Consider the following 27,781-nt stretch of genomic DNA (forward strand, 5'->3'; position numbering starts at 1 on the left):
GTTAAACTGCTCATCCGTGTAATACTTGCAGTTATTTTCAGAGTTCTTAAAAAAGTTTTTTTCAGGGTCAAAATCTTCGTCCGGTTCATGATAATGAATTTCAGTATTCCCAATAGTGTTCAGTTCCAGCTCCAGTCCTTCAAAAACTATTAACTTCTGTAACAAATCACTTGCCTCATTCTGTATATGGGTCATGCTTGCTGTTGTTGGTTCCAACGCTCATCTGCCGTCGCAGATATCAATATACCTGCGTGTTTCTTCATACATCTGAGGGTCCAGCAACCCCTTCATACTCTCCTTGTCTTGGCATCCTTGGCGTGCTGGTCATGGGTCATGGGTCCTGGATCCTGGTTCCGAGGTCTGGTCACTAGTCCATCATACCGCAGGAACGCGATGTCTCCCCTCTCCCTGGCCTCCCTTAACTTCGCCATCAACTCCCTTCTTCTCTTCCTCACAGACTCGGTGTAATCTTCATTTATATAAATGTTAGATCCTTTAAGCTTCTTTGCTTGTTGCAATATGTGTGCTTTATCTTTCTCTTTCATCAACTTTACCATCACCGCCCTAATTAAGTAAAGGATGTGAATACTTGCGCTATTACTGGAGTTAACATGCAAACTACCATGTTTTAGTTATAAAACACGTTATAGTTGTATGCTTTTGCTATTTTTAATTCTGTGTATTCTTTAGGATCAGTCTAGCTCAATCAACTGGCACAGTCACGTCCAATAAAAAAGACCCTGCGTTTTCTTTTGAGGGTTACTGTAGCTCACAGTAATTATATAGAATAATAGTAATTGTTATCCTAACATGAATATCTCATACCATTGCAACCCTATTCTGTAATAGATTTACTTTAATGTTTAGTGTCACTGTCCTGCTGCATCATTCAACTTGTAATGTCAGCCACCCTGACATTATCATATAGGATTCCTTGATAACCCCAGGAATTCATTTTTATCAAAGATCACATTTTGTGAGCAAATTATGCAGAAAAGCAGGTAATTCCAAATAGTTCACTTTTTCTTGTCACTGTCTGTCCTTCCTTGAATCGCCTCTAATACTTTTGGGAGGGCAGACCAAGAACACACGGGCAGGCTCTTTATTAAATAAAATATTGTCTGATGGGCTTGTGAAGACTCTAACATGTGAGCTTTAACTCTTTCCAGTTGTGCAGCAACGGCTGATGTCGTCAGTTCCTGGTGGTTCTGGGGAGAACATATTCTATATTGTGCTGTGTGGTGGAGTCTTTGTGGGTGCTATATCATATGTAAGTTACATTACTTCAGCTAGATCTTCAGTGCATTTGCTACTAACATATGAAATGTTATTGGCAAACCTAACCTCAGCATAGGGTTAAAAGTCCAGCAGATTTAGCTGGTTTTGCACAATGTCCAATATTTACAGAAATGAGAGATTAACCACAGATATCTGATTCAGACTTTTCTTCTTTCCACAGGCATATAGCACAATGTCCACAGACAGAATCAGATACAATGAGCGCATTGCACAAATTAATGCTCAATCCAAGGCAGAATGGGTACCTAAACCATGGCCACCTAAAAGTAAGTATTCCTCAGCTGCCACGTGCATTTTGATTTATTTAATTATTTATTTTATTTAGGCAGTTTTATTTTAGAACAAATTATGTGACAGAAATAAAGTTAGTAAACCTGGGGCTTTGTGGGTATGCAACAATGATAGCATTGTGTTGTTTTTATAATGAAAATAAGCTTTGGTACATGTGGATAAAACAAAAAGCACATGTTCAGTCTTCTTCAACTTGGTTTTCCTTAGCTTTTTTCTTTTATGATTTTGTGAGAGAATGGGCGACAGAAAAATTAATTTCTTGTATAATATGCCTATAGGGGTTATACAGTAGGTAGGTACGGAAAAGGGCTTTACATCTTGACTTTTAACCTAATAGCTGAGCAGTCACTAGTATATGCAAAAGGATAAGGATAAAGCTGTAGATACAGTGATTTTACTGAGGACATAAGCACATTTTCTTATTCTCTAATTAATCAAATGCCATGTTGACCCACAGAACATATATCAGAAGCCTTTTGCTCTCTAGCTTGCCTGCTCAGATATTTTGGTTAAAAATAAAATTGTTCTCTGTTTGTGCTGTAGTTTAAGGTTTCCTTTTCTTCTACATCTAGCTGGTGTTCAGAGTGTGAACAAAATTCCCGGCAAAGCTTTGTTCAGACATAGCACGGCCTAGCTGGGTACAGCCACAATGTTCATGTGATATTCAACATCATGTAAGGCAGATACACTTATTCCTCTGCAGTCTGCACAGTCCTGTGATTTCAAGCCGTTCTGCATTAGCTCATGCTGCTAAACCAGCTCTAATACTTTAGAGTGTGCCCAGCACTGTTCATAGAGCTTGGTTTCACTTGGTCAGTACAATTCTAACAAATCTGTCCTACATGAACTTAATGTCTCCTGTCCTGATATTACCCTACAGGCCAAAAGGTTTGGATTCCAAACCAATCTCCTCTTTTGAAACCACACTGAATCCTTCTTTTCTCTCCTTTCTGCTATTCATTGTGTTTCTCATATCTTGTGTTATAACCAGAATAGTTATTTGACTTTAAACAAAAAGCAGAGTCTTCCATTTTCTATCAAACATCTGTGCTCCAGGTGAGACAAACTGGCAACTTTGTTGTAATTGCCTAATATTTAAAGCTTCCTTTTCATAGATCACTCAGCACTGACACCCATTTGATCTCACTATCCTCACATATCCATTTTTCACAAATGCATAGCCTGTGTGGCTGAATTTAGAATGATAGTAAATTGAGCTTAGCTTTAAGGCAAATTCTCTTCTTCCCTTTTCGTTACCTCTCTGTCTTTATTCTTTTCAGTGTAATGCGAAAGCTAAGGTCCACTGTGGCCGCAAGGATATTCATCCTAGAACCGGACTCTGGTTCTGAGCAGGAAGACAAAATCCATTTTTCCTCTTTCCTCTTCTCAGCCTTAAACCTGTGGACAGCACTGTGAAGGAACCTGACTTTGCCTTTGCTGCTAAATGTCACTTTAAATCTGTGAAGAGAGAGAATAAACTTGACAGACATATCCCAAACCTTTTTCGTGCGTCACTGCACTATCATTCTTAACTCTGATTTTGAATGTGCTTTATTTTTTGTTTGGCCAGTTGCTCAACTTAGTTGTCAACTTTAGAATTGAAATTTAGAATGAAGAAAAAATGCCCCCAGAACTAGCAGCTAATCCTCCACATTGTAACTCACCAGAGCCATAGTGTATGCAACAGCTAGCATTCAACCCAACAGAGAAATACTGTACACCAGTGTGCCAATATGGAGGCTGTTATGACTCACAGCTGTCAGTGCTCAGATGATGAGCACGGAGTCTATGCTGATTCCACATGGGCCACTTTCCCACAGTTTGGTGTGTTTTTATTAAGAGTTAAATGTGGAAGGTTGTCTCAGTTAATGATTAAAGACACAAATCACCTGTTTCAAATGGAATCATCATTTCATTGTTTTACCTCTTTCTGAGTTTCGGATAAGTCTTGGCTTGGTAAGAACCAAGAATTTTTTTTTTTACCCCCCTCTACCCTGCACCTTTACCTACACTTCTCTCCCTCCCCTACCCTCCCTCTCGTGTTTGTCATGCTCCTCCCTGCCTTTCACTTTGCATGCATTTTTGTAGTGAATGTGTAACCTCTGGGATTTTTTTTCAAATGAAACATTCACTGAAGCAGCAGTAAGGTATGGAGTGGCATTTCTAGAAGTGCTGTAGTACTTCTGGATCCACTTTCAGGGCTCCCAAAACATGCTGGAAATCATAGTTGGGCTATTAGTAGCTCTGTTTTCATCCAACTCAGATTTTTCTCATATGAACACAATTTGATATAAACCTGAGTCTGATCTGCCAAGTAAAGGCTGTAACACACCAGAGACTTGCACTTCTCATATGATGGCATGTGGCAATAAATGTATAGGAAGAATCATCATACAACCGCAGAGACATGGGATATCTTTTGGTGGCTGTGGATACTTAATTCAACAAATGTAAGATGGGTATTCATCAGGTACATTTTGTCATCTGACTGCAGATTTGTTGACTTGGTAACATTACTTACTGTGTGTTAGTACCAAATAACCTCAGCTTCATCCAAAAGGTTTTTATTGTTGTATAGTGTTGAAACCAAAATTCTTCTACAGCACTACTACATCGCTACATTTGACTAAAAATACATTTTGTAGGGATGATAAAACCTTTCTTCTGTTGTGTAGTTTGACACTCCTTGGGTGGAAACCCAGCTACTGATAATGTATTAATATTGTCTAGTGCTGCTTTCATAAATAAATATTAATCAAGATATCTAACATTTGAAAAGTGAAGTTTTGCTTTATCCTTTTACAGGTAGCATTTCAAACCAAACGTGTTTGTAGAATACACACTGTTAAATACTGTTTAGGGTGGGTTGCTGGAGGGTAGTGGAGTGAACATGAAGACAACTGGCCACTCACTTTAGTAGATAACAGAATCTCTGTGACTCAAACAAATGCTCTTCTTCTGATTCTGGTGTTATAGGTGGAAAGGAGGAGGAGGAGGAGGAGGAGGAGGAAGTGGCAGCTAGAGAGGCTGAGCTTGGAGAAGAGGACGGTGCTGCTGACAGCAAGACAGAGACTGTAGTGGAGGCAGTTGATGAGGTAGTTGCTGAGGTTGCTGAGGTGGTGGAGGGTAGTGCTGAGGTTGTGCAGGACGTGCAAACAGTCACGGAAGAAGTGGCTGGATCTGCTGAGGGGGCTGCTCAAGCTGATGCAGAACCGGCGGCCATTGCTGCTGAGGAACCCAAAAGCAAGGGTATGACCTCATCTGAGAAGGAGGCAGTTGCCTCTGAAGCTTGAGGTTCCACACATTCACTACAGGGAGGCACATACTAGACACACGCTTAACTATCTCTAAAAATGTACATTACCTTTTGTATTTATTGGCGTGGGTATAAAGAGTCACACTGTGTAAATTAAGCATTTCTTCATTGAAGGATGACTTGAGATTTTTCCTGTGTGCAGATCACTGTGTCTGATGTCTGTATTTGTTCCAATTATTATGCGCCCCCGAGATGCTAAAAACTAGCAAGACCGTCTTCTCAGCGGGTCTCATGCTTTACAGCTGCACATCAGAATAAGAAAAAAATCATAGGGGTCTTTATGCGCCGCTCTTGTGCAGTTATGGGTGAAATGAATGTGATCACTCTGAATGCATACAACTAAATAAAAAGCAGGAACACCCTTCAAACGAGATTGGTGAAGCCAGCGGTGACCTTTGTTACAAAGTCCCTAATGCTACTTTGCTTTATTTGATATAAAGCTCTGTAATTTTGTACTAGTTTGCTATATATCAGAGCAGGCAGATGCCTGTTTATATTGTCTGATAGTTGTGGATATGCTACAGTAAGATGAGATGGCTCTGAGAGTGGCACAAACCCTGTAACCGCTACAACATGTTCTTTTCCCTGAGTGTAATGTGACACTGCCATATAGAAGTTCAGAGAAACTGTAAAGGCAAAAAGAGTCCTGTGTGATTCAAACCATATGGTATCATATTTTTGGCTTGTAACTGGATAATGAGCACTACGAACACTGTACGGTAATTTATTGAGCCATATAATAAAGAATTTATTCAACCGGAAAGGTTTACTACCATTTTAATTTGTCTGATCTTTTCTTTTAACCATAATTTGTATTGGGGCCTTTGAGTAAGGACTTTTCTTGCTATGCATTCCAGTTTAACAGTTAAATGCTCTTTTTATTTCACAAATTCACTAATGCATTTTCTACATATAGTACATAATTTTCTTTATCATCTCATACTACATGCAATTATGTTAAGTTAACTTATAGACACAATTCATTTATTGAGCATTTTAATAAGGCTCTCCGTTGTATTTCATTCTCCCCACTTTCGGCATCCGGGTCAAATTATGATGCAGTCACCTGTTGACATCACCTGTTTCAAATGGAATCATCATTTCATTGTTTTACCTCATTTCTGGCCCTGAAATACAACAGTCCCAACTGTGAAAGACACATACAGTATAGGCAAGAACCAATTAACGTCACAACATCAAAGCTCTCTGGACAGTTGTTCCTGGGATCTGTATCTGTTGGAGCCCCTGTCCCAGCATAGGGATCCCAGCCCTGAGTGCTCCTACCACCACTGGTACCATTTTGACCTTTACTTTCCACATCCTCTCATAGGTCTACTCCTTCTTCCTGATGTTGCTGTCACACTATCTTACTTCCATAAGAAAACACTTCTTTTCAGAAAACTATACCAGTGCGTTGTCTTCATGGTATAAACAACGTGCTTCAACAGTAAACCTTTATTGTCAGTTGCTCTGACTAATTGTGAACTTCTCCTGAGAAGCAAAATCAATATATATCAAAATCAATTATTATTTTTGAGTGATATGTAACCCTTTTTAAATACTATTCATTCACAAAAAAGCAAAATCACTTTCACATTATTCTCCCACTTACTTTTAACAAGGGCATCACTAAAAAGTGTCTGGATTTTGCTCCTGAACTTTAAAGATTTATGAATGTTAATAGTTTTAATAAGATAGACTCAACAATTATTTGATCAGTTAAGGAATTAATTACGGTATTTATTTATTGGCTGACATGTCTTTTGATGTTTATGTAATTACAAAATACATTTTAAAACAGTAAATTTGTGATCTAGCCCCTACTGTAGATCCAGGAAAGGAGGTACAAGCTTGCACTAAAATTATATACGAGGTTGTTCTTATTGTTGATGGGCGGGTTGTCCTCGTGACGTCACGGCAGTTTTGACCTGCTGGATCGGTTGTGCAGAGAAGAGGCGGCGCGCCGGAAGGCTACTGTATAGCAATAAACAAGCAGTAATCAAAACTTAACTTCAGGGAAATCATCCGTGTTCGCAGTTTAGGTTTCAGCGCAGGACGTGTATAGGTGTCTGCAAAGTGATTTCTGAGGAACAGAGGACTTGCAAACATTTGTTTATGCGTGCGAAGTAAGCGTTTTGGCCTTGTCAACTTGGCTAACGTTAGCTAACATTAGGCCCAGCTAGCGCTAGCCGTGGGGCTTACTTTTCGCTAGCCAAAGCAAAACAAGGTAAGGCAAAGAAACCCACATATCAGTAGACTCCGGTAGTTCACAGCTCCCTTTATAGATGTCGTTATCTGCTCTTTCGGCCAATCAGTGTTTGTACTCTAGTAAATATGGTGTATATGTTCGCTAGCTAACTGAGCTCAATAAATAGCCTAAATGTTAGCATTTGGCAAGTTCTTGACTTGTGGGGAACCTTTATTTAGAGAATGACGTGTTAAATAGATTTTAAGGTATTGGATGTTTGACATTACATTACAGATTGCATAATATGAGCAGCAGTAGTAGCTAGGTTGATTAAGACTTAAGTATCAGAAATATTAGCTACTGTAACTAGTTAGCTAGTGAGTTAGGAGCTGCAGCTACAGTCAGTGAGCGTTGAGGTGCCATCCCGCTCAGAAAGTAAACATTAGCCTGCGTGGTGAGAGTAGTCAGTACTCTCTTCAAACAAAGTTGTCACGTTTGTCATTATGGTCACTGTCAGTGTTTTCCCTCCTTTTTCCTTGTTTTTAATAAGTCGTGTTTGCATTTAACCAGTGGTAGTTTTCTTCATCACATCCGTGATGTGATCCATGTATTCAGGTTACTATTTTACGGTAAAGGATGAACTGTCAAAAGAACCCTCACAAAAATATCTATTTACTGGCACCTTTAGTTTTTGTGCAAGTACAATATAACGCTGTAATGTTATACCAAGCCTCTGCGTCACTGTTCATATTTGCATGCAAGCATTTAGCGATTTTTTAATCATTTTATTTTGACCTATATTTGAGTTCTCACTATTCACAATAACTTTCTGTGATATACTATGGTGGGTTTACAGTTCATAATGCTTGAAGTCTCCAGCATTTCCATACAGAGCTTCATAGGACATCAGATTGATAGTATTCAGTTCCTGCAGTCTTTGGCTCCAGTCTAGAGATAGTGCTGTTACTGATAAATTATTGTTACTGATACTATAAATTTAGTGAAAATGTTACTGAAGCGTGACACCTGTTGTTGGACCACTTGCATGCAGAGTTATGAATTTAGCAAAAGACTGTTACTAGAAGTTTGTTTTGACTGGAGTGTGACAGCAGAGACCACAACATTACTAGGACTATGTTGTGAGGAGAGTGGGCGCACATGGGCCTTCGCATGACAGTGGCCCCTGTGCCATACACACACAAACACACTCCCAACTTGTATATATGTGAGAATGCAAAATGACATTTATACTGTATATTCGTCAAAAAACTTATGTTATTCCTGATGTCACTGTCCTGATCTGTTGATGCTTTTATTTTTTTGTAGGAATGAGTGATGACCTCTGTGGTAGTGTCAGATGGAGGAGGGAACATTGTGGAGTATGTCACTGTGGTGGAGGAGCCCCAGCAGGTATTGTTAGGAAAGTCAGAGCAACCCATGGTGGAAAATGTGATAAATGATTTGAAAGGTTGTGCTAATGGTTGCTAGTGTTAAAAGTAAGTGGGAGAATAATGTGAAAGTGATATAAATAAAGTAAATTCAGTTTTCTTCTGTGATGTACAGTCATGGCCAAAAATATTGGCACACCTGCATTTCTGTCAGATAATACAACACTTTTCCAAGAAAAGTATTTCGGTATTCTCATATTTATTTCTTTTGTTTGCATTGGACCAACACAAAAAAGCAGAGGAACAAAAGCCAAATTTGATACATTCCACATAGAACTCCAAAAATGGACTGGACAGAATTATTGACACCTTTTCAAAATCATCAGAAATAGTTGTATTGTTGTATTTCCAGCATGTGATGCTCCGTTAATTTGTAATGAAACTCACCTGTAGCAACCAACAGGTGCTGGCAACATAGAAATCACACCTGCAACCAGTTAAAATGGAGAAAAGTTGACTCAACCTTTGTGTTATATGGACCACACTGAGCATGGAGAAAAGAAAGAGCAAAGAATTGTCTGAGGATCTGAGAACCACAATAGTGGAAAAACATGGACAGTCTCAAGGCTCCAAGTCCATCTCCAGAGATCTGGTTGCTCCTGTGCCCACTGTGCACAACATTGTCAAGACGTTTACAGCCCATGTCACTGTAGCTAATCTCCCTGGATGTGGACGAAAGAGAAAACTAGATGACAGATTACAATGAAGGGTTGTTTCCATGGTGGATAAAGATTCTCGATCAACTTCCAAACAGATTGAAGCTGATCTGCAGGCACCGGGTGCAACAGTGTCAGCTCACACCATCCATCGCCATCTGGATGACAGGGGACACTATGGTAGGAGACCAAAAACCAGACTGGAGTTTGCCAAAACTGACCTGAGGAAGCCACAATCCTTCTGGGAGAAGGTCCTGTGGACTGATAACACTAAAGCACATTGTTCTGCTGTTTTCAGATATCAACAAGAGGCCTTCAAAGAAAAGAACACAGTCTTTACAGTAAAACACGGTGGAGGTTCACTGATGTTTTGGGGTTGCTTTGCTGCTTCAGGCCCTGGATGTCTTGGCTGTGTTTATGGCTTTATGAAATCTGAAGACTGCCAATGAATTCTGGGACCCAGTGTCAGAAAGTTGGGTCTCCGTCAGAGGTCCTGGGAGAAGGAAGCCTTCAAATCTGAGAGACCTGGAGGAGTTGGCAAAAGAAAAGTGGTCCAACATTTCAGTAGAGAGGTGGAAGAAACTCACTGAAGGTTACAGGAAGGGACTGATTTCAGTTATTTTGTCCAAAGGGTTGTGCTACCAAATATTAAGTTGGGGGTGTCAATAATTCTGTCCAGTCCATGTTTGGAGTTCTGTGTGGAATGTATCAGATTTGGATTTTTTGTGTTGTTCCAGTGCAAACAAAAGAAATAAACATGAGAATACCAAAGAATCTGTGATTGCAACAGTTTTCTGGTAGAATTGGTGCATTATCTGACAGAAATGCAGGGGTGCCAATATTTTTGGCCATGACGGTACATTAGGTAAAGAGGTGTTTACCTTATGTTTGCCAGCCTACAGTATTATCCTCTTATTAAGGTTAATTTTGGAACATTTCTCACAGAGACATGGCTGGCAGAGATCATTCCTTCTTGAAGAGCCTACTTGGATGGTTTCACACTTTTTAGAGACAGATACTGTTGAGATGAGAACGAAAGTCAGGAGGTAGAGTGTGTTTGCATGTAAGCAAGCTGTGCTCCATCCTCCTGGCTGCACACAGGGATACTTGACTTGCAGTGTCACCACAGCTACACCGTGGTCAAAACAACGCTCTCAAATCCAGACCATACACAGACTGTATAAAACATGGAGTACATCTCATGTCCCTTATAAGGACCGTCGCTTCCCTCATTTGTGTCTTATCCTTGTCTCTTAGTCCCGCACACATAAGATGGTCACAGGACTCGAGGAAACATTATTAACGACGTGAGACGTCTCTTCCTCCAATCCTTCATCTGAAGTGTAATCACCAGCTGATTTCTGATGAAGGGGTGTGTTAGTTCACAGAGACCTATGGTCTAGTCTATCTGCTGCTCCAGCACTGTCTTCGATCCTTGCTCCTCTGTCCTTAGAGCCAATATAAGAGACTTGGAAGGTCCTACGCCAGAATGACTTCTGGTTCGACCGAGGACATAGGATGTAGGAAAGATATTAAAAGAGACATGAGATGTAACCATGGACAGTCTGACAGCTCCCAGAAGTGAAACCACGCCAAGTCCATCGCCCCCTGGAGGCTGGTTGCAGTTTAGGTCATACACCCTGCCCCATCCATGTTAGCAGATGGGACAAACAAATCAAATAAACTTTTGTCAGAGGTGATTTGCGTCATATTGTATAGATATTATCACATTGATGTCTGTAGAATTGGCAGTTTGATGATATAAAATGGGGTGTATTTCAGATTATTTGATAGTGGTTCGATGCTGTCACTCCACTTCTGGTTGCTACTACACAGAATCTGATTGCAAAAAAGCAAGATGGCAGCCACCATGTTCATGATATATTAGTTTCACTTTTGGATAATGGAGGGAAGTGGTGATGCATCGCTCATTTTTTATATACAGTCTATGATCTGGACATAGAACTGCTGGCGGCGACTTCCTGACCTTTTCTGTTTTCTTTCTGACAGTTTGCAGTGGAGTGTATTATTTTGTTAGTGAGCGTCCCTCACTCAGCACGTACCCAAACTGCTCCAGGGACAATCTCTTACTGTGGAACTTTAGGATTTTACTTACACAAGTAATTGTTCAGATGTGGAAACACATTAACACCACTAACAAACTTTTTTTTTTTGTATCTTTCTAAACTGTTCAGTGTGAGCAGCATCCTGGTGAGGAGGAGGATGAGGAGGTCGAGGCAGTGATCCTCGAGGGTGGTGAGGAGGTGGAGGAAGATGTGGAAGAGGAGGAGGGTGTGGTGCTGCAGGAGGAGGGCTGTCCAGCTGTAATTGTCGAGGAAGTACCCAGCGCCCAGGTGGAGGAGTGTTACTCGGCCCAGGTGCTGGTCTACGATGATGAGACATATCTGATGCAGGACGTGGCTGAGGAGCAGGAGGTGGTCACCGAAGTGGCTGAGACTGGTGAGAAAAAAATCTTCTGAAGCTTATATCTGTCTTATAAATAGAAGATGTATTTATGGAGGATTCTGGTGATTTTGAATTACCAGCACAAAAACACACCCAGAAACCTTTAGCAGAATCATTCTGCAAAAGTGTTTTCAGTGTTTGCCATACACTGATTTATTTGTGACAGGCTGCCGCAATGTCAACACTGACTGCCAGATATTGATTTTCTATTTTTTATATTTTAAATAGGTTAAATCTTATGTCAGTGTAGTGCCGTGCACATTTCATGTATTCGCGCAGTACCACTGTGCCCCACTCTATTTCTGTCTCAGGCATACAAACACATGGCAACCATGACAATGGAGCATCTGTGAACAGCTCCTCCTTTTTGTTTTTAATACAACGCTGTCAATCACGGAGAGCCTACTTTTCTAATATGTTATACATATTGGAAATACAGCAGTTGCTGAGGTCAGCATGCTCTATATAGCATGGATGTACTGTATGGACCGCTCTACAAGTGGATAAAGTTAATGCTAATTCCTAAACTCTGACACTGAATGTTTGCCCCCTAAGTCCAGGGGAATATCAAAAAACATGGGGATAACTGATCAGTTCAATTGGTGTGATTGATTCACTTTGACTAAGTACTGGCTTCAGCCAGTGCTGCTGAAGCAGCAATAGAGGGTCAGGAAGAGAGAGAGCTGAAGAGAGCGATGTAGGAGGAGGGCAGCAGCCAACATGATGCTGCTGTGGGAGAGCTGGTGCAGAAGGGACAGATCACATGAACAGCACAGAGGTAATATAGTATTACTATATATAATCAGACAGACAAAAAAACTTATGAATGTATGACCCCCCCCAACAACAGCAGCCTAATACAATATAAGACTTAAAATGTTTTTGATGGATGCAAAATATCATCTGCTTAGCATTATTGACAAAATCCTAAAAATATTTAGATATTTTTGTCAATATTGCACACCCAAAAAACCCTGACTGGCACATCACTTCTAATTACCCATGTCGTGATTGTACAGTGTGAGTTGTACCTTTAGCCTAAAATTGTACAGTGGGGTAATGTGTTATCTATCAGGGCTACTTGATGTGATTTTATACTTTGCTGAGCTGAGCATTTAATGGTACCTGTTGTGTGTGACAGCAGTGGAGCGCCCCCTGCTGGCAGGCTAGATGTCTACCCCCAGATTACAGGAAACAGGAAGGGAGGACCAGACTGCCACTTCAAACCTTAAACAAGGAAACCAGCATTTCAAAATAGTTTACATTGCAACACTCTACTGTTGTGTCGCCTTTTCTCACCAGGAACGGGATCGTTGTGTTGTTGTTTGGTGTCACAGGCCTGCTCTTACTTAGTGAGCATGTACTGTTTGCAGAGGTCTGTGTGCTGACAGGGTTTTGTCTACTCTTCTTCTCAGTGGAGATGTCAGGTCATGTGTGTTTCGACAAAACGTTTGAAGCAGCTGAAGCTCTTCTCCACATGGAGTCTCCTGGAGGACTGCACAATGAGCGCAACACAGGTAAACACACTGTCACTACTTCCTCTTGTGTTTTCTTATTTATAATTAAACTCCAGACCTGTGCTGGCGAGAGACATGGTATTAAGCAAAACAAGGTTTTACTGCATTTAATCAGAAATTCATGGTGTTGAACAGTATCAGTTAAAACAGTGCACTTTGTTTTTTGAGTGGTTGAAACCACTCCACGAAAAGTCAGCTTGTATATAAAAATGTAAACTAGACAAATGATAGTTTTCTACTAAAACCAAAAACTACATGCTGTACTTTGTATTAATGACAAACTGGTGGTAAGAGATGTTTGATATTGTACTGATAACCTTTAAAGATACTGTTGACAGTTCTGCACTATAGCAGCCTAAGCCAGCTGTTACAGGTTTTACAGACTGCTTCATAGCTTTGAATCCCAGGATCTCACCTCAGTGATGAGGACTTTCCTTGTCATCTACACTGCATATACACAGACTTCCTGCTAGCTACCTCAATTGTTTATGTAGGAAAAGACTTGCCACTCGGATATCTAAACTCTTACCACTGCAGCTGTTAAATACAGAGTCTTTCCAAAACATTATTTTAACATTGTTTTCCAGAAACCTATAGTTTTGTAAATAAACTAATACTGACATATAGTAAGTTAAAGTATCTATTTGAAGACATTTTTATTGCTTTAGCTTTGTGTAGTCTAAATGATTAACCTGATCATGAATCGTTTCAGTCTGCATTGTAATTCTATTCTGTATTATTGTTCTTTGTTAGTGTGGCTGTAGCTAAACATAAATGGTAACATAAATACACTGTATAGCATTGTAGTCATCAATGTAATAAAATGAAACTGCATTTATTATATTTTAACACAAGTGCATTCAGTATTAAAGTAAAAGTCTTTTGTGTAGTAGTTTGTAGTCATGATGTGTTAATGTCTCTCTCTCACACACGCACACACACACGCACATTGGCCCTATGTCAGTATTAATGACTCCTGGCATTGCGCAGTAAAGATGCTGTTGCAGCCCTCACATACAGTGTCCTTGTGGCCTCCTCAGTCCATGATCCAGCAGAAAAGGAATGGTGTGATTGGTATTTTTTGTTTGGCCCCAGCAGAGGATGTGATGATGGAGACTGTGGTGGAGGTGTCTACAGAGTGTGGCTCTATAGAGGAGGAGTCCTTCCCCATCGCTCCTGAATGTGAGCCTGCAGCCAAAAAGAAGAGAGGAGGTCAGTGGCACTACTCAGCTCACAGGGTTCTGTAGTGGCTCACGCAGGGCTCGTAATCAGCGTTGTAAAAATAACACCCAGAACACACAAATTTGCCATTTGGGACCATTGTGGGACAGTAAAGACATTTTAGGGCAAATATGAAAAATGAATCCCTATGATTTTGATATTTCAAGAGATAAATGTGATTAGCGGATCTGAAAATCTGGTGCAGCCTCCATTCCTCCTCTCACTGTTTGACCGAGGACGGAGCTCACACCCTACTGCAGACAGAGAGGTAGCAAAGATATCGGGTAAAGTGAAACTTATTACTCAAGCTGCTTGTTACTGTAGCTTACCCTGCCATAACATCTCAGTGAGTAAAAAGACAATACGTGTAATGTATCAAAACACCTGTTAACCAATCATAAACTTGCAGAAAAGTGATCATTTCAGCTCTGCCTGCAGTCTCCCAACCACGGGTATGTGTTATAATGAGCTAGTTGGCTAACTGCTATGAACGTGCAAGAGGCAACGCTAACAATACAATACACTAACCGTCCAACATTCTGGTGGGCTTTGTGTCTGAGAGCAGCCCCCCACACACTCCTCCCTGTCCCCCTGTGCCTGCCAGCTGCAAGTCAGCATCAGACTTTATCCAGTGATTAATGTCAGGAGATTGAGCACGTTGTGATGAGCGGTTGTCGATGAATGAATTTGCATTCTGTGATTATAGACCAAGGAACTCCAGTCAAAAACTAAGTCTGTCTAATCCACAGTCCTGTAATAAAGAGAGTGTTGATTCAACTGTATGATCATTGTGGAGACAGGAGTTTTTGTAATCTGCCCTCACTGATGTCCTTAATGGGGTAGACACAGTGATAGAAACACCAATATCATGCTTACAGGCTGATAAACCATTCCTAGCATCATGTTTTAGCTAGAAGCCTATAAGAAGTTATTGTTATGCACTTGCTTATATGTTGTAGCTAACACTCCAGCTGTGCAGACACAAACAGGTTACAGTTGACTGTAGGTTGTATTACTTCTTAAGGCAGGCAAAGTACAATGTAAGTGTTTAACTGCTTTGCCTTGGAACTGAGACTGATAAATTAAGGGTTAAGATATAATTGAGATTAAAAAGTGGTAAAGAAATCCACTGAATACCAATTTAAAACCAGTGTTTCAAATAGATTTTTTTAGCTGTTATGGCGTTTAAACTGAAGTAAAATGAACTGTTTACTGTGTGTTCCAAGTGTGTCTATTTAAATTTTCATCACTTGTGTATTTTCTAGTGATGCATTTAGTGACCACATTATTTTGTTAGATTCTTTTAAGTTCAGAATGAATAGTCCAAAGTTAACATAGACCACTATATATGATGTGTTGTGCAGTGTATTTGGTATTAAGGTAATTTCATGCAGTACGCCGTTAAATATTGTTTTAAGAGTAGTCCAACTGCATTGTTGGACAGAGCTCTAATTTACCGGTAGTTCACATTCAACATTTGTGTCTGGTTACGTACTAGCTAACTAAACTAGCATTACCTTGTTTACCAACTACAGCCAGGTCTTCCCTCTCTCACCATCTCTCTGAACCTCTTCCCTGTATCGGCCTCCTCTGAAGAATTTTCTTATGTTCATCTTCAGAAGTCAATGTTTGAGTCAAAATAAGATAATCAGTGTTATTCAAAGACCTAATTTAGTTCCTGTCACATATCTCAGTCAATTCCTTTTTTGTTTTATGTGCCAGTGCTAGAGTTGCTATGTGCGCGCTGCAGTGTACCACCTATGAAGTGTGCCCCATGGTATACGAGCCCTGATCACTGCTTCTCAGCTTGAATTTTGCTTTGACATTCTGGATTAGAACAGCAAATCAGTTCTTTTCCTTTTATCAAACTAAATCAATCCACTGCCAAATATAGGAGCTTGTTAAAACTCAAATGTGTGCGTTTACAATGCCTTTTACTGTAGAGTATTGATCTGCTGTTGTTTGGTTTGGGACAGTTAAAAGTAGGATTCAGGATAGTTCTGGGACACTGACAGAAAAAGTTCATTTCAAGCTCCGGCTTTATGTAATAGATGTGTGCTTCAAAATAATGAACCACTTCCTAGTGCTACAGCCTATGTAGGCTCTCATGTCCCTACAGCCAGTTACTGTGTGTAGCATGTTGCTCAGGTCCTTAATGCTACAGCAGTAGATTCTGTAGGTTTCATCTGTAACTGAAAACATGAACTGGATAAAAGAGCCTACAGACAAAGGGAGCCTTCACAGTTTACCTGCTGTTTTTGGTGCAGTAGCTACATCTTGCTTCCTAACCATACTTACTTATTTGTACTTTAGCATACTCCATGAAGGGGTCTGAATACTTTCTGAAGTCATCCTGGGGCTTAAAGAAGAGATGACTGGAGTAGTACACTACAAGACTAACAAATAATGGAGCATGTTTGAAAATGACAGACTGGCCTGACAATGTGAGGAGTATGTGACAGCACTTAAACCTATTGAAAGTCTAAATTCTTACAAGAGGGTCATGACAAGGCTCCCATTCACCTCCTCACCTGGAATTCTAAACACTGACCAGGGGTGATATGAATCTTGTGTGTGTGTGTGTGTGTGTGTGTGTGGGTGTGTTGAGTGCAGGTGGACGTAAGCCCAAGACACACCAGCCTGCTTCCAATGGATCCTTCGACCTGGGGATCAAGAAGAGGCCGAGAGAAGGCAAAGGTTTGGAACAACTCTTGTCTGAACCCAGAGCGGTGCATGAGTAGCCACTATGCAACCCATTGACTTAGAGAAGTCTTTTGTGCAGAACAGCGGCAGAACATCTGTCATGTTCATGCTTATGTAAAATGTTACCACTCTTAGACTTCTCCTTACTCACTTTGCCCAGCTGGGGTGCAGGTGGTGTGTGCTGAATATTTCTCTGACCTCAGTGAAAATCAGCCTTTTGTGTTTTTTCCAACAGTGTACAATATTAAGCATAAATGTTGCCCTTTGATGTATTGTACCAGAGTTAGCCTAAAGCTAACTTTCAGCTGCAGTTTAAAACGTACCTTCATTGAAGTGACTCCCCTGAACGGTGAGCTGTGGTGGGAGATGTCAGCCAAAGCCGTCTGCCTTTGACCATCAGCGTATCGATACACCACTGCAGGGCTTAAAGTTCTCCGGCACTGTGCCAGGTTTCCACTGCAGGCTTGTTTTTTTTATTGAAAAGGGCCAATGTCTGTAGAAAATTCTTTTGGCCAAGTACTCCACAGCAGCACAATCAGAGAAATAAATGCAAATATCATGCTGCATAAATCATGTAAAATAAACCATTTTTGACCAATATTAATTATACAAATATTTGTTGTATTTAAGGCAACAGTTTTGACTCTGGCAGAGGTGGTACCAGGGGTGGCCAATCAGATTCTGGCTATGCCTCATTTAAACCTCTCCCATCCTTGTTTTTTTTTTTTTTTGTTGTTGTTGTTCTTTGAGCCCTGATCACTGTAAAGACACCTCTATAATCCAGAGGTTGAGGATTGCATGCTGTTGTGCTGTGTCCTCCAGGCAACACCACCTATCTGTGGGAATTTCTGCTGGAACTGCTGCAGGATAAAAACACCTGTCCTCGATACATCAAGTGGATGCAGAGAGAGAAGGGCATCTTCAAGCTGGTTGACTCCAAAGCAGTGTCCAAGCTGTGGGGGAAACACAAGAACAAGCCCGACATGAACTATGAGACCATGGGCCGAGCCCTGAGGTCAGTCACAAGCACCTGATTTTCCTGAACAGAGTCTGCCCTACTCTTTTATACATAACACAGCTTTGATATTTCCTGCGTGTGTAGGTATTACTATCAACGTGGCATCCTGGCGAAGGTGGAGGGTCAGCGTCTGGCCTATCAGTTTAAAGACATGCCCAAGAACATCCGGGTGATAGACGACGAGGGAGAGGGCGAGGAGGTGGAGGACAGTGAAGGCATGATGTCAAGCCAGCACCTGGCTCACCAGCAAGGCCCTGTCAGCCTGGGCACCAATTCCCCTGCTGCCACCCAGCCTCAGCAGACCTACGTCACTGTCATCCCCAGCAACGCTGCCAACAGGTCTGGAAAGTGTGATCTAAGTTGTTATTTCCATGTGAAGGTAAACATGTCAGTAATAAGGTTAGAAAATCCTTTTGCTCTGTTTGACATCAGGATAGTGCATTTGTATTTGAAACTACAGACAACCATGTTTGAAACTACAGACAACCATGTGATTGCTGTTAGGAACATTGATTTATTCTGCAGGCAGGATCCCAGCTGGACTAAATTTCACGTTGGCCTATGTTTTAAATCACTTTATTTTATTTTATTGTCTTACTTTAATTCAGTAATTGGTTCCACTCAGACATAGATGTAAAAATGTCAGTTTGTGGTTTTACAGGATATTACATGCTATAACTGATTCATAGCCAGGTCAATAACCCCCTGCACTGTTGCCAGGCAACTAAATAGCTGAATTAACCAAAATGCTCCTGTTCAGCTTGTCGTGTAAAAAGGTCAAAACATCCACAATAGCAATCAGACCTCCAGTGTCCCTCCCTAGTTTTGCTTGTAATTCATGTCCACTTCATGGATGAATGAATGAATATCCACAAAACATTTGAGATCCAGCAATAAGAGCAAAAACTGTTCAAAGTCCCCATGGCTAAACTTAGCGTTAAGTCCCACTGAGTAGTGGAAACATCACTTTCAAGTAGCTCCAAGGTCGGTAAATCCAACCGGTGGTAGCTGCGTCTTCCCCCACACGACCACATACAGTCCCAAAGTGGTGAAATTAATTCCAACGGGTAGCGTAGCACCGACAATAACATCATGGATTGTTAATCAGCAACACATCCCATGCGGCAGACACACTGGCCTCAAGCAGTCAAAACAAACAGGTACTGTGCTCCGGGGGAATCTAGCGTTGATGAGCTGATCACTAACTGCGGCGGTGGCTTCACAGGCCAGCTGACTGTAGGTCAGGTGAAACAGCGAGTCCCTGTACAGGAACATTCCTGGACATGCAGTAACCTCAGGCCCTGTATTTTTCTCCACATCCTCTGGTCACAGTGCAGCAGGGGGAGGGAAAATATATCCACAAAACCAGGCGCAGTCGAAGAATTCTGCTTTTACAATAGCACCAGTGGATGTCAGGCAAGCTCACATGAATGCACAAAGGCCTGAATTTATGTCCATTCAAGGAAATCCTAAGTGTCATGAGCGACAGTTTACGAGATGTATATAAACCGAGTTGCTTCTGCATAGAAGTACTAGAACATACGTACACCTCATTTTTTGAGCTTTAGGTCACGTCTTAGATGAGAATTCATCGTTGTAACAATGTAGATAAGTCAAAAAAACGAAAATCATGCTATGAGCTCTTTAAGTGAAAGAACCAGCTGGCTGACATCTTGTCTTTTTATGCTTCTGCTCTGTCAGACATCATAAAACACAATGCTGACATTTGTCGAATAAACTTGTGATGAGACTTATCAGAGCATTGACAGTGAGAAGTGGGGACAAGCATGCCTCATGCTTGTGGTGGCAGCTTCACATTGGTTGTAACAACCATTGTGAGAGAAACATTCTCCTTGCTCCTCCAAGCTTTCATACTGCGACTGTCCAAATCTGCTGCAAGCACACACCCCACAGTTCCCAAACAGCACTGGCTGTTGTGGATCTCTGCATAACACTCCTGCCGTGCCTGAATAAAGCCATAACCAGCATTTTAAGGCAAAAATCATGACCTTAACAACACTGTTACATATTCCATGTCTGGACAGGATTATCAGGTCACCGATCTGTGAATATATAACTCGGGACTGTTTGAAATTAGAGGTATTTTGCGGTTGTCATATCTTCTCCCTTTTGTCCCTTCTCCTTCAGGCCCATCCGAGCCATGCCAGTGGTTATGACCAACTCACTAGGTCAGGTGACGTTAAACTCCTCCTCCATTCTCACCACTACCACAGGAGTCCCTGTAACGGTAGCTAATGCCTCGGGCGGCGCTCCCCCCAAACTGGTGATCCAGGCCCTGCCCACTATGCTGCCGGCCGGGTCTAAAGCAGGAGAGAAGATCACCATCATCACCATCCCAGCCAACCAGCTGGCCACGCTCATGCAGGCCAACTCGTCAGGCCAGATCACTCAGCTCATCCAGGCCAAACCTCTTGCTGCACAGCTAGCGCAGGCTGCCACTAAACCTGCCGCCTCTACAGTCCAGCTAACGGCTGGCCGATCGGCGCCGCACCTCATCCTGGCCAAACCGGCGGTGGTGGCCCAGCCATTGCCTCAGCTCTCTGTCCAGGTGAGCCAGCCTCACTCTGCCCTGTCCAAAAGCCCATCCCCCTCCCCAGTTCTGAAGCCCCCCAGTCAGCCTGAAGCAGCACAATCAGAGGCAGCAGAGGTTCTGCCCCCGTCCAGCCTACCAGCAGCATCAACTGAAACCCCATCATCATGAGAGCTCCACCCTGAGTGGGGGCCACCGGTGGGGTGGTGTACAGGAAGTGACTGTGGACACTGCTGAGCAAGTGCAGGACACGTCCTATACAGTACCCCTCACTCTATGGAGCTGCTGCAGCCCCAGTAAGGATTAAAGAGACTGGTGCACAAACGCACGCACACGCACGCACGCACGCACACACACACACACACACAGATCCTTCAGAGCTTAGAGCCTTAGATTGTAAAGAAAAAAACATTTCTTTTTTGTAATCAAACGTAATATAAAAAGCCTGACAAGACTTTGTTGTAAATGTAAAAAAAAGCATTTTTGATACTCTACCCGTATGCATCAGTACAGCTGTAGTTTGTTCCTCTGTTTCCTCCTCTGTTGTAGTCTTTAATGGTTTGCAGAGTTCTCTTACTCCACAACACTGTCCCCTCTCCTAAATCTTGGCATTGTGTTTTTTTTTTTACTGTGCATAAAAATGGAGTAAGGATGTCTGCATCAGGATTAAAGAACTAAATGGTCTTTCACGTTTGAAGTATAGTATACTATTTTTTTTTTCTTGTACTCTGTGTATTACAGTAGATTTTACTGAAATGTGTATTATAAAAAAAATGAAATGTGAATTAAAATTGTCCTGAGTTGTTTCATTCAGCCACCTGAAAAATGAAACACTTAGTACATATTCAGCCAAACATTTTTGTATGTTAAAAAAAAAAAATGCTGATCTTAGAAAAGTGTGCTGGGCAGGCCACGGGGAGGCACTGTTCTGCTGTTACCAGCACTTCTCAGAGATCAATCAAGTTAAGACCTGCTACTATTTTTTTCAGCTTTGCAAAAGCAGAGACTCCATAGACTGTCATTTGGCAGATGGCGAGTTATGTCAGTGAACAGAAATCTGCTGTCACAAATATTTACAATGGCTTTAGAAATTCTGTCTCTTTCACTTGTTGCACAGTGTTGTAGAAGTTTTTGATATTAAAAATCAAAAACTGAAATCTGAGCATTGTAGCTACAAAATAGCGATTTTATGTCATGAATCTTAAAATTAAATCTACAACACGAACATACAAAGGAGATACCTTCTGAAGCCTTTGTAAATAGACTTGTTGGCACAGAAAACATTGTCAGAGGAAAAACCTAATCTACACTAGTTTTAAATGAGGAGAGAAAATCCATATTAAGCACTTCTGCTAAATACCTGGTGTTTGATGCCAGTCCTTCAGTAGAATGTATAGCACTAAGTGCACTGCATACAATGGCCCTAAGCTCATCGCAGCATAAGAAAACATGCCAACGGGTGTTGAAATAGGACGTACAAACAAACTGTTACTGAGTTGGAAGAATTGTTAAAACAGTCTTTAGTTAACTGACACTACAAACTACCATCAAATCAGTGTATATAAAGGCTTTGTGCTTTTCCTGTGGGCGCTGAGGCAAAATTAATAAATTCACAACAGTCAACTGTGCTTAGCCAGGAATTCAAACAGAACACAATAAGAGTAAAAATAATCATTTAATAAATTAACATTCCTCCTCATGTTCAAAGCAGCAACAACAACAACAACTCTGTCATGATTACCAATGTCACACTGAAGAGCCATCGAGGACTACTGCGGTGCAAAGTAATTCATTTGAACACACTAAAGGAAAAGGCTGTTGATTATGGTATAGCCAACTGAAAGTTGGATGTTTTTAAAGTGCTATATAAATAAATTTGATTTGATTTGAAAGTATTAAGAAAAGGTGCTAATAGTCTTGTGTGTGTATTGAGAAAAGAAAAAAAACCAGCAGCTGGTTTCCAGTGTTCAAACTTCAGCAAATGAACACCTTAGCTGCAATTTTCATTAATTTGTAAGAGCTCAAACGCACTGGAGATGGACTCCAGTGGGACTCTAAACCCCACCCACCTGTATGCAACTTTATGAAATCAAATGTCATTGCCAAGACACTATCCATTGTTTTTTCCAGCACAAGTGATGTCAAATTGTCTAATACAACTTCCTAAGCTCCCCATTATGACTATATTGTTAATGCATTATGATGCACTAATCAGTATTCACTGGCCCTGCCGTGAGGTCGCCCTCTGGCTGCTGGCTTTAAACAGAGCTGGCACCCTTTACTTTCCACACTCTTACTTCATTATTGTTTCGGGATAAGCAGTCCATTCACTCAGTCCTCCTATTGGTCCAGAGCTGCTATGGCAGCTTACATCCTCCCTGAAACTGATATCACAGACTAGTGATAAATGGTCAGATGGGTAGTGGTAGGAGGGGAGGCGGTCTGGCCCAATCTCCTCCTCAGTGGGAATGTCCAACAGACAGTCCACACTCAAAGCATCATGGGTATACCAGATATAGTCCAACGTGCTGCGGCTCTCTCCAGAGGCGCGGATCTTCCACGTGGTATAGGCCGGCTCCGTCTGTCCATCAGAGCTCAGCAGCTTGTAAACAGAGTTCAGGCCAAGGGCGGAAGAGCTGAAGCATCTGTAAACGTCCTCTGAGGGCTCTGCATTAAAGTCCCCGCAAACTACTAAAGGGATTGTGGACGATGCTACCTCGCTCTGAAAGTCACCCAGGGATGTTATGTTGCGTAAACTCCGCAGCAGGTCAGCACCTTGTGCACTCCGCAGCCTTTCCCAGCCACTACAAGCTTTCAGATGAGTGACGGCCACACACAGCTGTCGGCCTGTTGCCCGGCAGTTCAGTGTCTGAACGATAGCTACTTGGTTGGTGGGCAGCATCATGCCTGACAGTCGCAGGTGAGCTGTGGCCTGGAGGGAAAAGCGGGAGCGACGGTAAAACAAAGCGCAGCCGTCAGGGCCGTTATTCTGCTCTACACCCAAACAGGGAGACCAGGGTTTGGGCAGGAAGCTGCCATGGTAACCTAGGCTGGTCATGATTGGCTGAAAAGTGTCATAGTAATGGTCCACTTCCTGTAGACACAGGATATCAGGTCGGTAGGTGAGGATCTCCGCCAGGATCAGGTACTTCCTTTCCTGCCAGTTGAGAGCATCCAGTGGGCAGCGGATAAACTCATCCTTCCCCTCGCCAAGAGCTGGGGGAAAAAAAACAAACATAAATTTATTTGGGCTAAATTAGTTTATTTTCATACTAAAGCAGGTCTAGGAGTCCACAGGCAGTCTAGAAGCTCTGCAGGTCTGTAGTAAGATACAGTGCTTTGAAGCAAATGCCAATGCATTGGCATTTGCTTCAAAGCCTTGGCATTGTCTTTATTGTATTAACATTTACTAATTAGGACTAAACACATAAGTACAGCTGAGAATGACTTCAGTCTCAATCACAGTGGTGGACCAACCATTTGATGCTGCTAGTGTAGGCAAAACTAACCCCTTGAATTTTTCAATACATTTTACTATAGACCTCACAAATCCACAGTTGCATGGTCTGTCCATAGATCCCTACCTTGGGCGAGTATGTTCCACTGCATGACCCGTATGGAGGGGTTGCGCTTGTGGTGGCACGGCACTGTGCCAGCGGGATAGACCAGATCCCGGTGTGGCCGAGCTGGACGTCTCTGCAGAGCCTCCTCACATTCTCTGAGCAACTGGTCCGGGTCTAACGCAGCCAGGTCTTGGTCCGGGTCATGATCTGGGCTCTCCTCCGTGTATGGGCCTGGTTGGACCAGGGGTGCACTGTTCAGCGACTGGGCCAGTGTACCAAATAACCTGCTGCTGCTGCTGCTGCTGTTCCCCCCCATTGGACAAACTGATGAAGAGGAACAAAGAGAGAAATATGTTTGGTTAATGAAGGTGCTTTGTATTTTTTTTCCTAACATTGGCCACCATAAGCTATTGGTCGTTCCAGACCAAGGAATGTTTATCAGCATACTGACTTGAGCAATTATGTTTTAGTGCAATACAATGAAATTTTCATATTACATAGAGTATTCACATGGCATAGTAGCCTTACCCTATCAATCGTAAGACTAAGAATAAAGCCCGACCTTTGCCTGTGCCTTCCAGGAAGATAAGTAGCATAAAAAACACTGAACTAAGAGACTATACCTTTGTTGTCAACATAAATAAAGACAAACCAAACACACAAATTAAACATTTGTTCAGACCACTCACTGATGTGGCTACCTGGAATGGGTAAGAGCATCTCAACATCTCAGTATAACATTGTGCAACTCTACACAATGAACTTGTTGCTGTTGGCGACTCTTTGTACCATCAATAACTTCAGCGCATCTCAGTATAACATTGTGCAACTCATGAGTTCTACACAATGAACTTGTTGCTGTTGGAGACTCTTTGTACCATCAATAACTTCAGCCTCAAAATGAGGATGTTGAGATACAAGTTAACACAAGCGGATCTCTGTACGTCTGATTAGCAGGATGGATTAGACCAGATTTGGTTCAATAAAGGGACAGCTATGGCCCAACACAAGCATGAGCACTAATATAGACTTAAAACAAAGTCGACAAAGGAAGAATACACTAACACAATGCTTTCAGCCTGTCCAAAGATGATGGAACTAAGGTTCCTTTTTCTTTCCTTCTTTCGTCCTCTCGGTCATCCCTCATACTCCCTCCTTTGAGCTGAACTGAGTGTGGAGTATGGAGGGGCAGTTTTGACTCTCATGAGACAGTCCCAGTGAATGCTGCTGTGGCAGCCAGATGGAGGATTGGCTCAGCAACTGACTGTCCCATTCAAGAATGCTCTCCCTCTCTCCTGACACACACACACACACACACAAAGTTAACAGAATGAGAGCTGTGCAGTGTAGACAATCCAGAGGAAACTCAGCAAACTGGAATATCAGCCAACAATGAACTGTCAGGCAGGCAAAAAATTCACATGGCTGTTAACAATTATTAAGGACACATCAGTGAGCTATACTGTTGCACTGACATATTCCCTCATTACAATGAACACTGTAGATTTTTTTGACTCAGTCACACATTTGTGAGGTGTTTCTAAAGATTTACATTTCAAGCCATATTGAGAGACAGACACTTTGATGTTTTGTTTTTTTCTATGATAGCAGGACAAATAAAGAGTAACAGCAGACTTCACCTCTCATCCACATTAATACTGCTTCATGCAGGCTATGCCCCAGTGCATCATGGTCTACTGTGCCACACCAGCACCACATCCAAAGCTGTGAAACTGTTACTACGGTGACACATTGTGCTTGACTTGTTGGTGTTTGGAAAGAGCGACACTGATTATAAAACACAATGATCACTCACCTGCAGAGCCATCAATGTTGCTGATGACACCTCCCTAATCATGAAAACTCAGTTTTTACTTTTATCATTTATTTAGGGTTCCTTTATTACAAAAAGGATCAAAAGAAAAATCAATAACACATAAACCACTTAAAAATTATTTTAAATTCTCAGTCTTTTTACATTATGAACAATACTATTACTGGCCCTTTAGCTCTTTGAATGTATTTTTCGATCATGGTTTGTGTCTAGTGTTAGTTAAGCCTATGCATTTGTTCTCAGTGTGAAATAAGAGTTAATATCAACAGCCAAATTGCAGTTGCTTTTGCTGGTTCACCAAAAAGGCCTGCAGAGACATGTATAAGTCAGACTGCCTACTGGGGAAAAGGCCTGCTGGGATTACATGCATGGCTTGTTAATTTTTAGACTTCAGGGCATTCTCAGTACAGAGTGTGCCAAGTTGAACTCAGTTGAACTAAATTTGTGGGAGCTGCTGGGCGAGTTATGAGGTTGCTATTCAATTCACTTTATTTGTATAGCACCAAGTCACAAGGGCACTTTACATAGTGAGCTTTAGACCTTACAATATTACAGAGAAACCCCAAAGCACAGGACTTGGCTATTGGGAGCCAAAACTCTAGAGAATGGGAGGAGGCAGTATGCTCAGGTTGCAGATGAGACCACAGCTTCTTGCTGACATCACCATCTCAGCAAACACAACACCGCCACTGTAATGTACACTATGAATTCAATTAAATCTACAGTAACATCTACCGCAATGCCTGTTATTTTTTAAGTCCACATATTAACTTCTGTTGAACAAGGGTGAGACCTCTATACAGTGTATTAGAAGCCAAAAGGAGAAAAGCAGCACTGTTGTACAAACTTAACTGCCTAATAAAGAACATGAACCTTCACTTTATCATTGACAAACTACTGTGGAAACAGCAAATATGCATTTTCCACTTTGAGTTTATCTTTCAGAGGGAATTAGATATTTTGTTATATGGAGACATGCCACCGTCAACAGTGAGTCACCACAGTACTTCCCGGGATAAGACTGTTCTTGGTAGGATGATCATGGAGGCTGAGGCTGCTCTTGATCACTGGGTTTGGCAGTTGCCAGGAGAACGATATTTGTCTGACTGCACTGTGCCAAGTGTAAAGTTTGGTGGAGGGGGGATTATGATGTGGGGTTGTTCTTCAGGAGCTGGGCTTGGCCCCTTAGTTCCAGTGAAAGAAACTTTTAATGTCTCAGCATACCAAGACATGTTGGACAATTTCATGCCCCCAACTTTGTGGGAACAGTTTGGGGATGGCCCCTTCCTATTCCAACATGACTGCACACCAGTGCACAAAGCAAGGTCCATAAAGACATGGATGACTGAGTATGGTGGGGAAGAACTGGACTGGCCTGCACAGAGTCCTGACCTCAACCCGATAGAACACTTTGGGATGAATTAGACAGCACAGAGGCACTAATCCTGGCAGCACAGGAACAGGCTCTAAGTACAAGATCAATAGAACCCGGGGTCTACCATACCAGACAGGACCCCAGGTGCAGGCTGTGCAAAGATGCCCCCGAGACAATCCAGCACATAACAGCGGGGTGCAAGATGCTAGCTGGCAGGGCATACATGGAACGCCATAACCAAGTGGCTGGTATAGTGTACAGAAACATCTGTGCCAAGTACAGGCTGGAAGTCCCAAAGTCAAAATGGGATACACCTCCAAAGGTGGTTGAGAATG

The 27,781-nt window shown here is 41.9% G+C and overlaps 3 protein-coding genes and 1 long non-coding RNA gene across 4 annotated transcripts in view; 3 read left to right on the forward strand and 1 right to left on the reverse strand.

The window, feature by feature from the left end:
* Window positions 1-5,124, forward strand: part of mgarpa (mitochondria localized glutamic acid rich protein a) — an 11,679-nt gene extending 6,555 nt beyond the window's left edge. Inside the window, exons 2-4 of the mRNA XM_020611273.1 lie at window positions 1,170-1,270; window positions 1,460-1,565; window positions 4,567-5,124. Coding sequence (XP_020466929.1) covers window positions 1,170-1,270; window positions 1,460-1,565; window positions 4,567-4,883 — 524 coding nt within the window. The 3' untranslated portion in view covers window positions 4,884-5,124. The remainder of the gene's footprint in view (window positions 1-1,169; window positions 1,271-1,459; window positions 1,566-4,566) is intronic.
* Window positions 5,125-6,821: 1,697 nt separating this feature from the next.
* LOC109966426 (uncharacterized) lies at window positions 6,822-11,430 on the forward strand. The gene is made up of 3 exons (XR_002275761.1): window positions 6,822-7,133; window positions 8,421-8,504; window positions 11,394-11,430. It is a non-coding gene; the product is annotated as an uncharacterized LOC109966426 (long non-coding RNA).
* Window positions 11,431-11,505: 75 nt separating this feature from the next.
* Window positions 11,506-21,363, forward strand: elf2a (E74-like factor 2a (ets domain transcription factor)). Its single transcript, XM_020611249.1, has 7 exons — window positions 11,506-11,658; window positions 13,080-13,181; window positions 14,280-14,393; window positions 17,016-17,099; window positions 17,928-18,120; window positions 18,208-18,462; window positions 20,272-21,363. The coding sequence occupies exons 1-7, from the start codon at window positions 11,607-11,609 to the stop codon at window positions 20,843-20,845; spliced, it is 1,374 nt and encodes a 457-aa protein (XP_020466905.1). The 5' UTR covers window positions 11,506-11,606; the 3' UTR covers window positions 20,846-21,363.
* Window positions 21,364-21,783: 420 nt separating this feature from the next.
* The window catches only part of nocta (nocturnin a), an 8,350-nt gene continuing 2,352 nt past the window's right edge, over window positions 21,784-27,781 (reverse strand). The window contains exons 2-3 of the mRNA XM_020611248.1: window positions 24,259-24,561; window positions 21,784-23,890 (exon numbers count right to left, since the gene is read on the reverse strand). Of these exons, the coding sequence (XP_020466904.1) occupies window positions 22,968-23,890; window positions 24,259-24,561 (1,226 nt within the window). The 3' untranslated portion in view covers window positions 21,784-22,967. The remainder of the gene's footprint in view (window positions 23,891-24,258; window positions 24,562-27,781) is intronic.

Source organism: Monopterus albus, unplaced genomic scaffold (genome assembly GCF_001952655.1).
Source record: "Monopterus albus unplaced genomic scaffold, M_albus_1.0 scaffold111.1, whole genome shotgun sequence".
Taxonomy (NCBI): domain Eukaryota; kingdom Metazoa; phylum Chordata; class Actinopteri; order Synbranchiformes; family Synbranchidae; genus Monopterus; species Monopterus albus.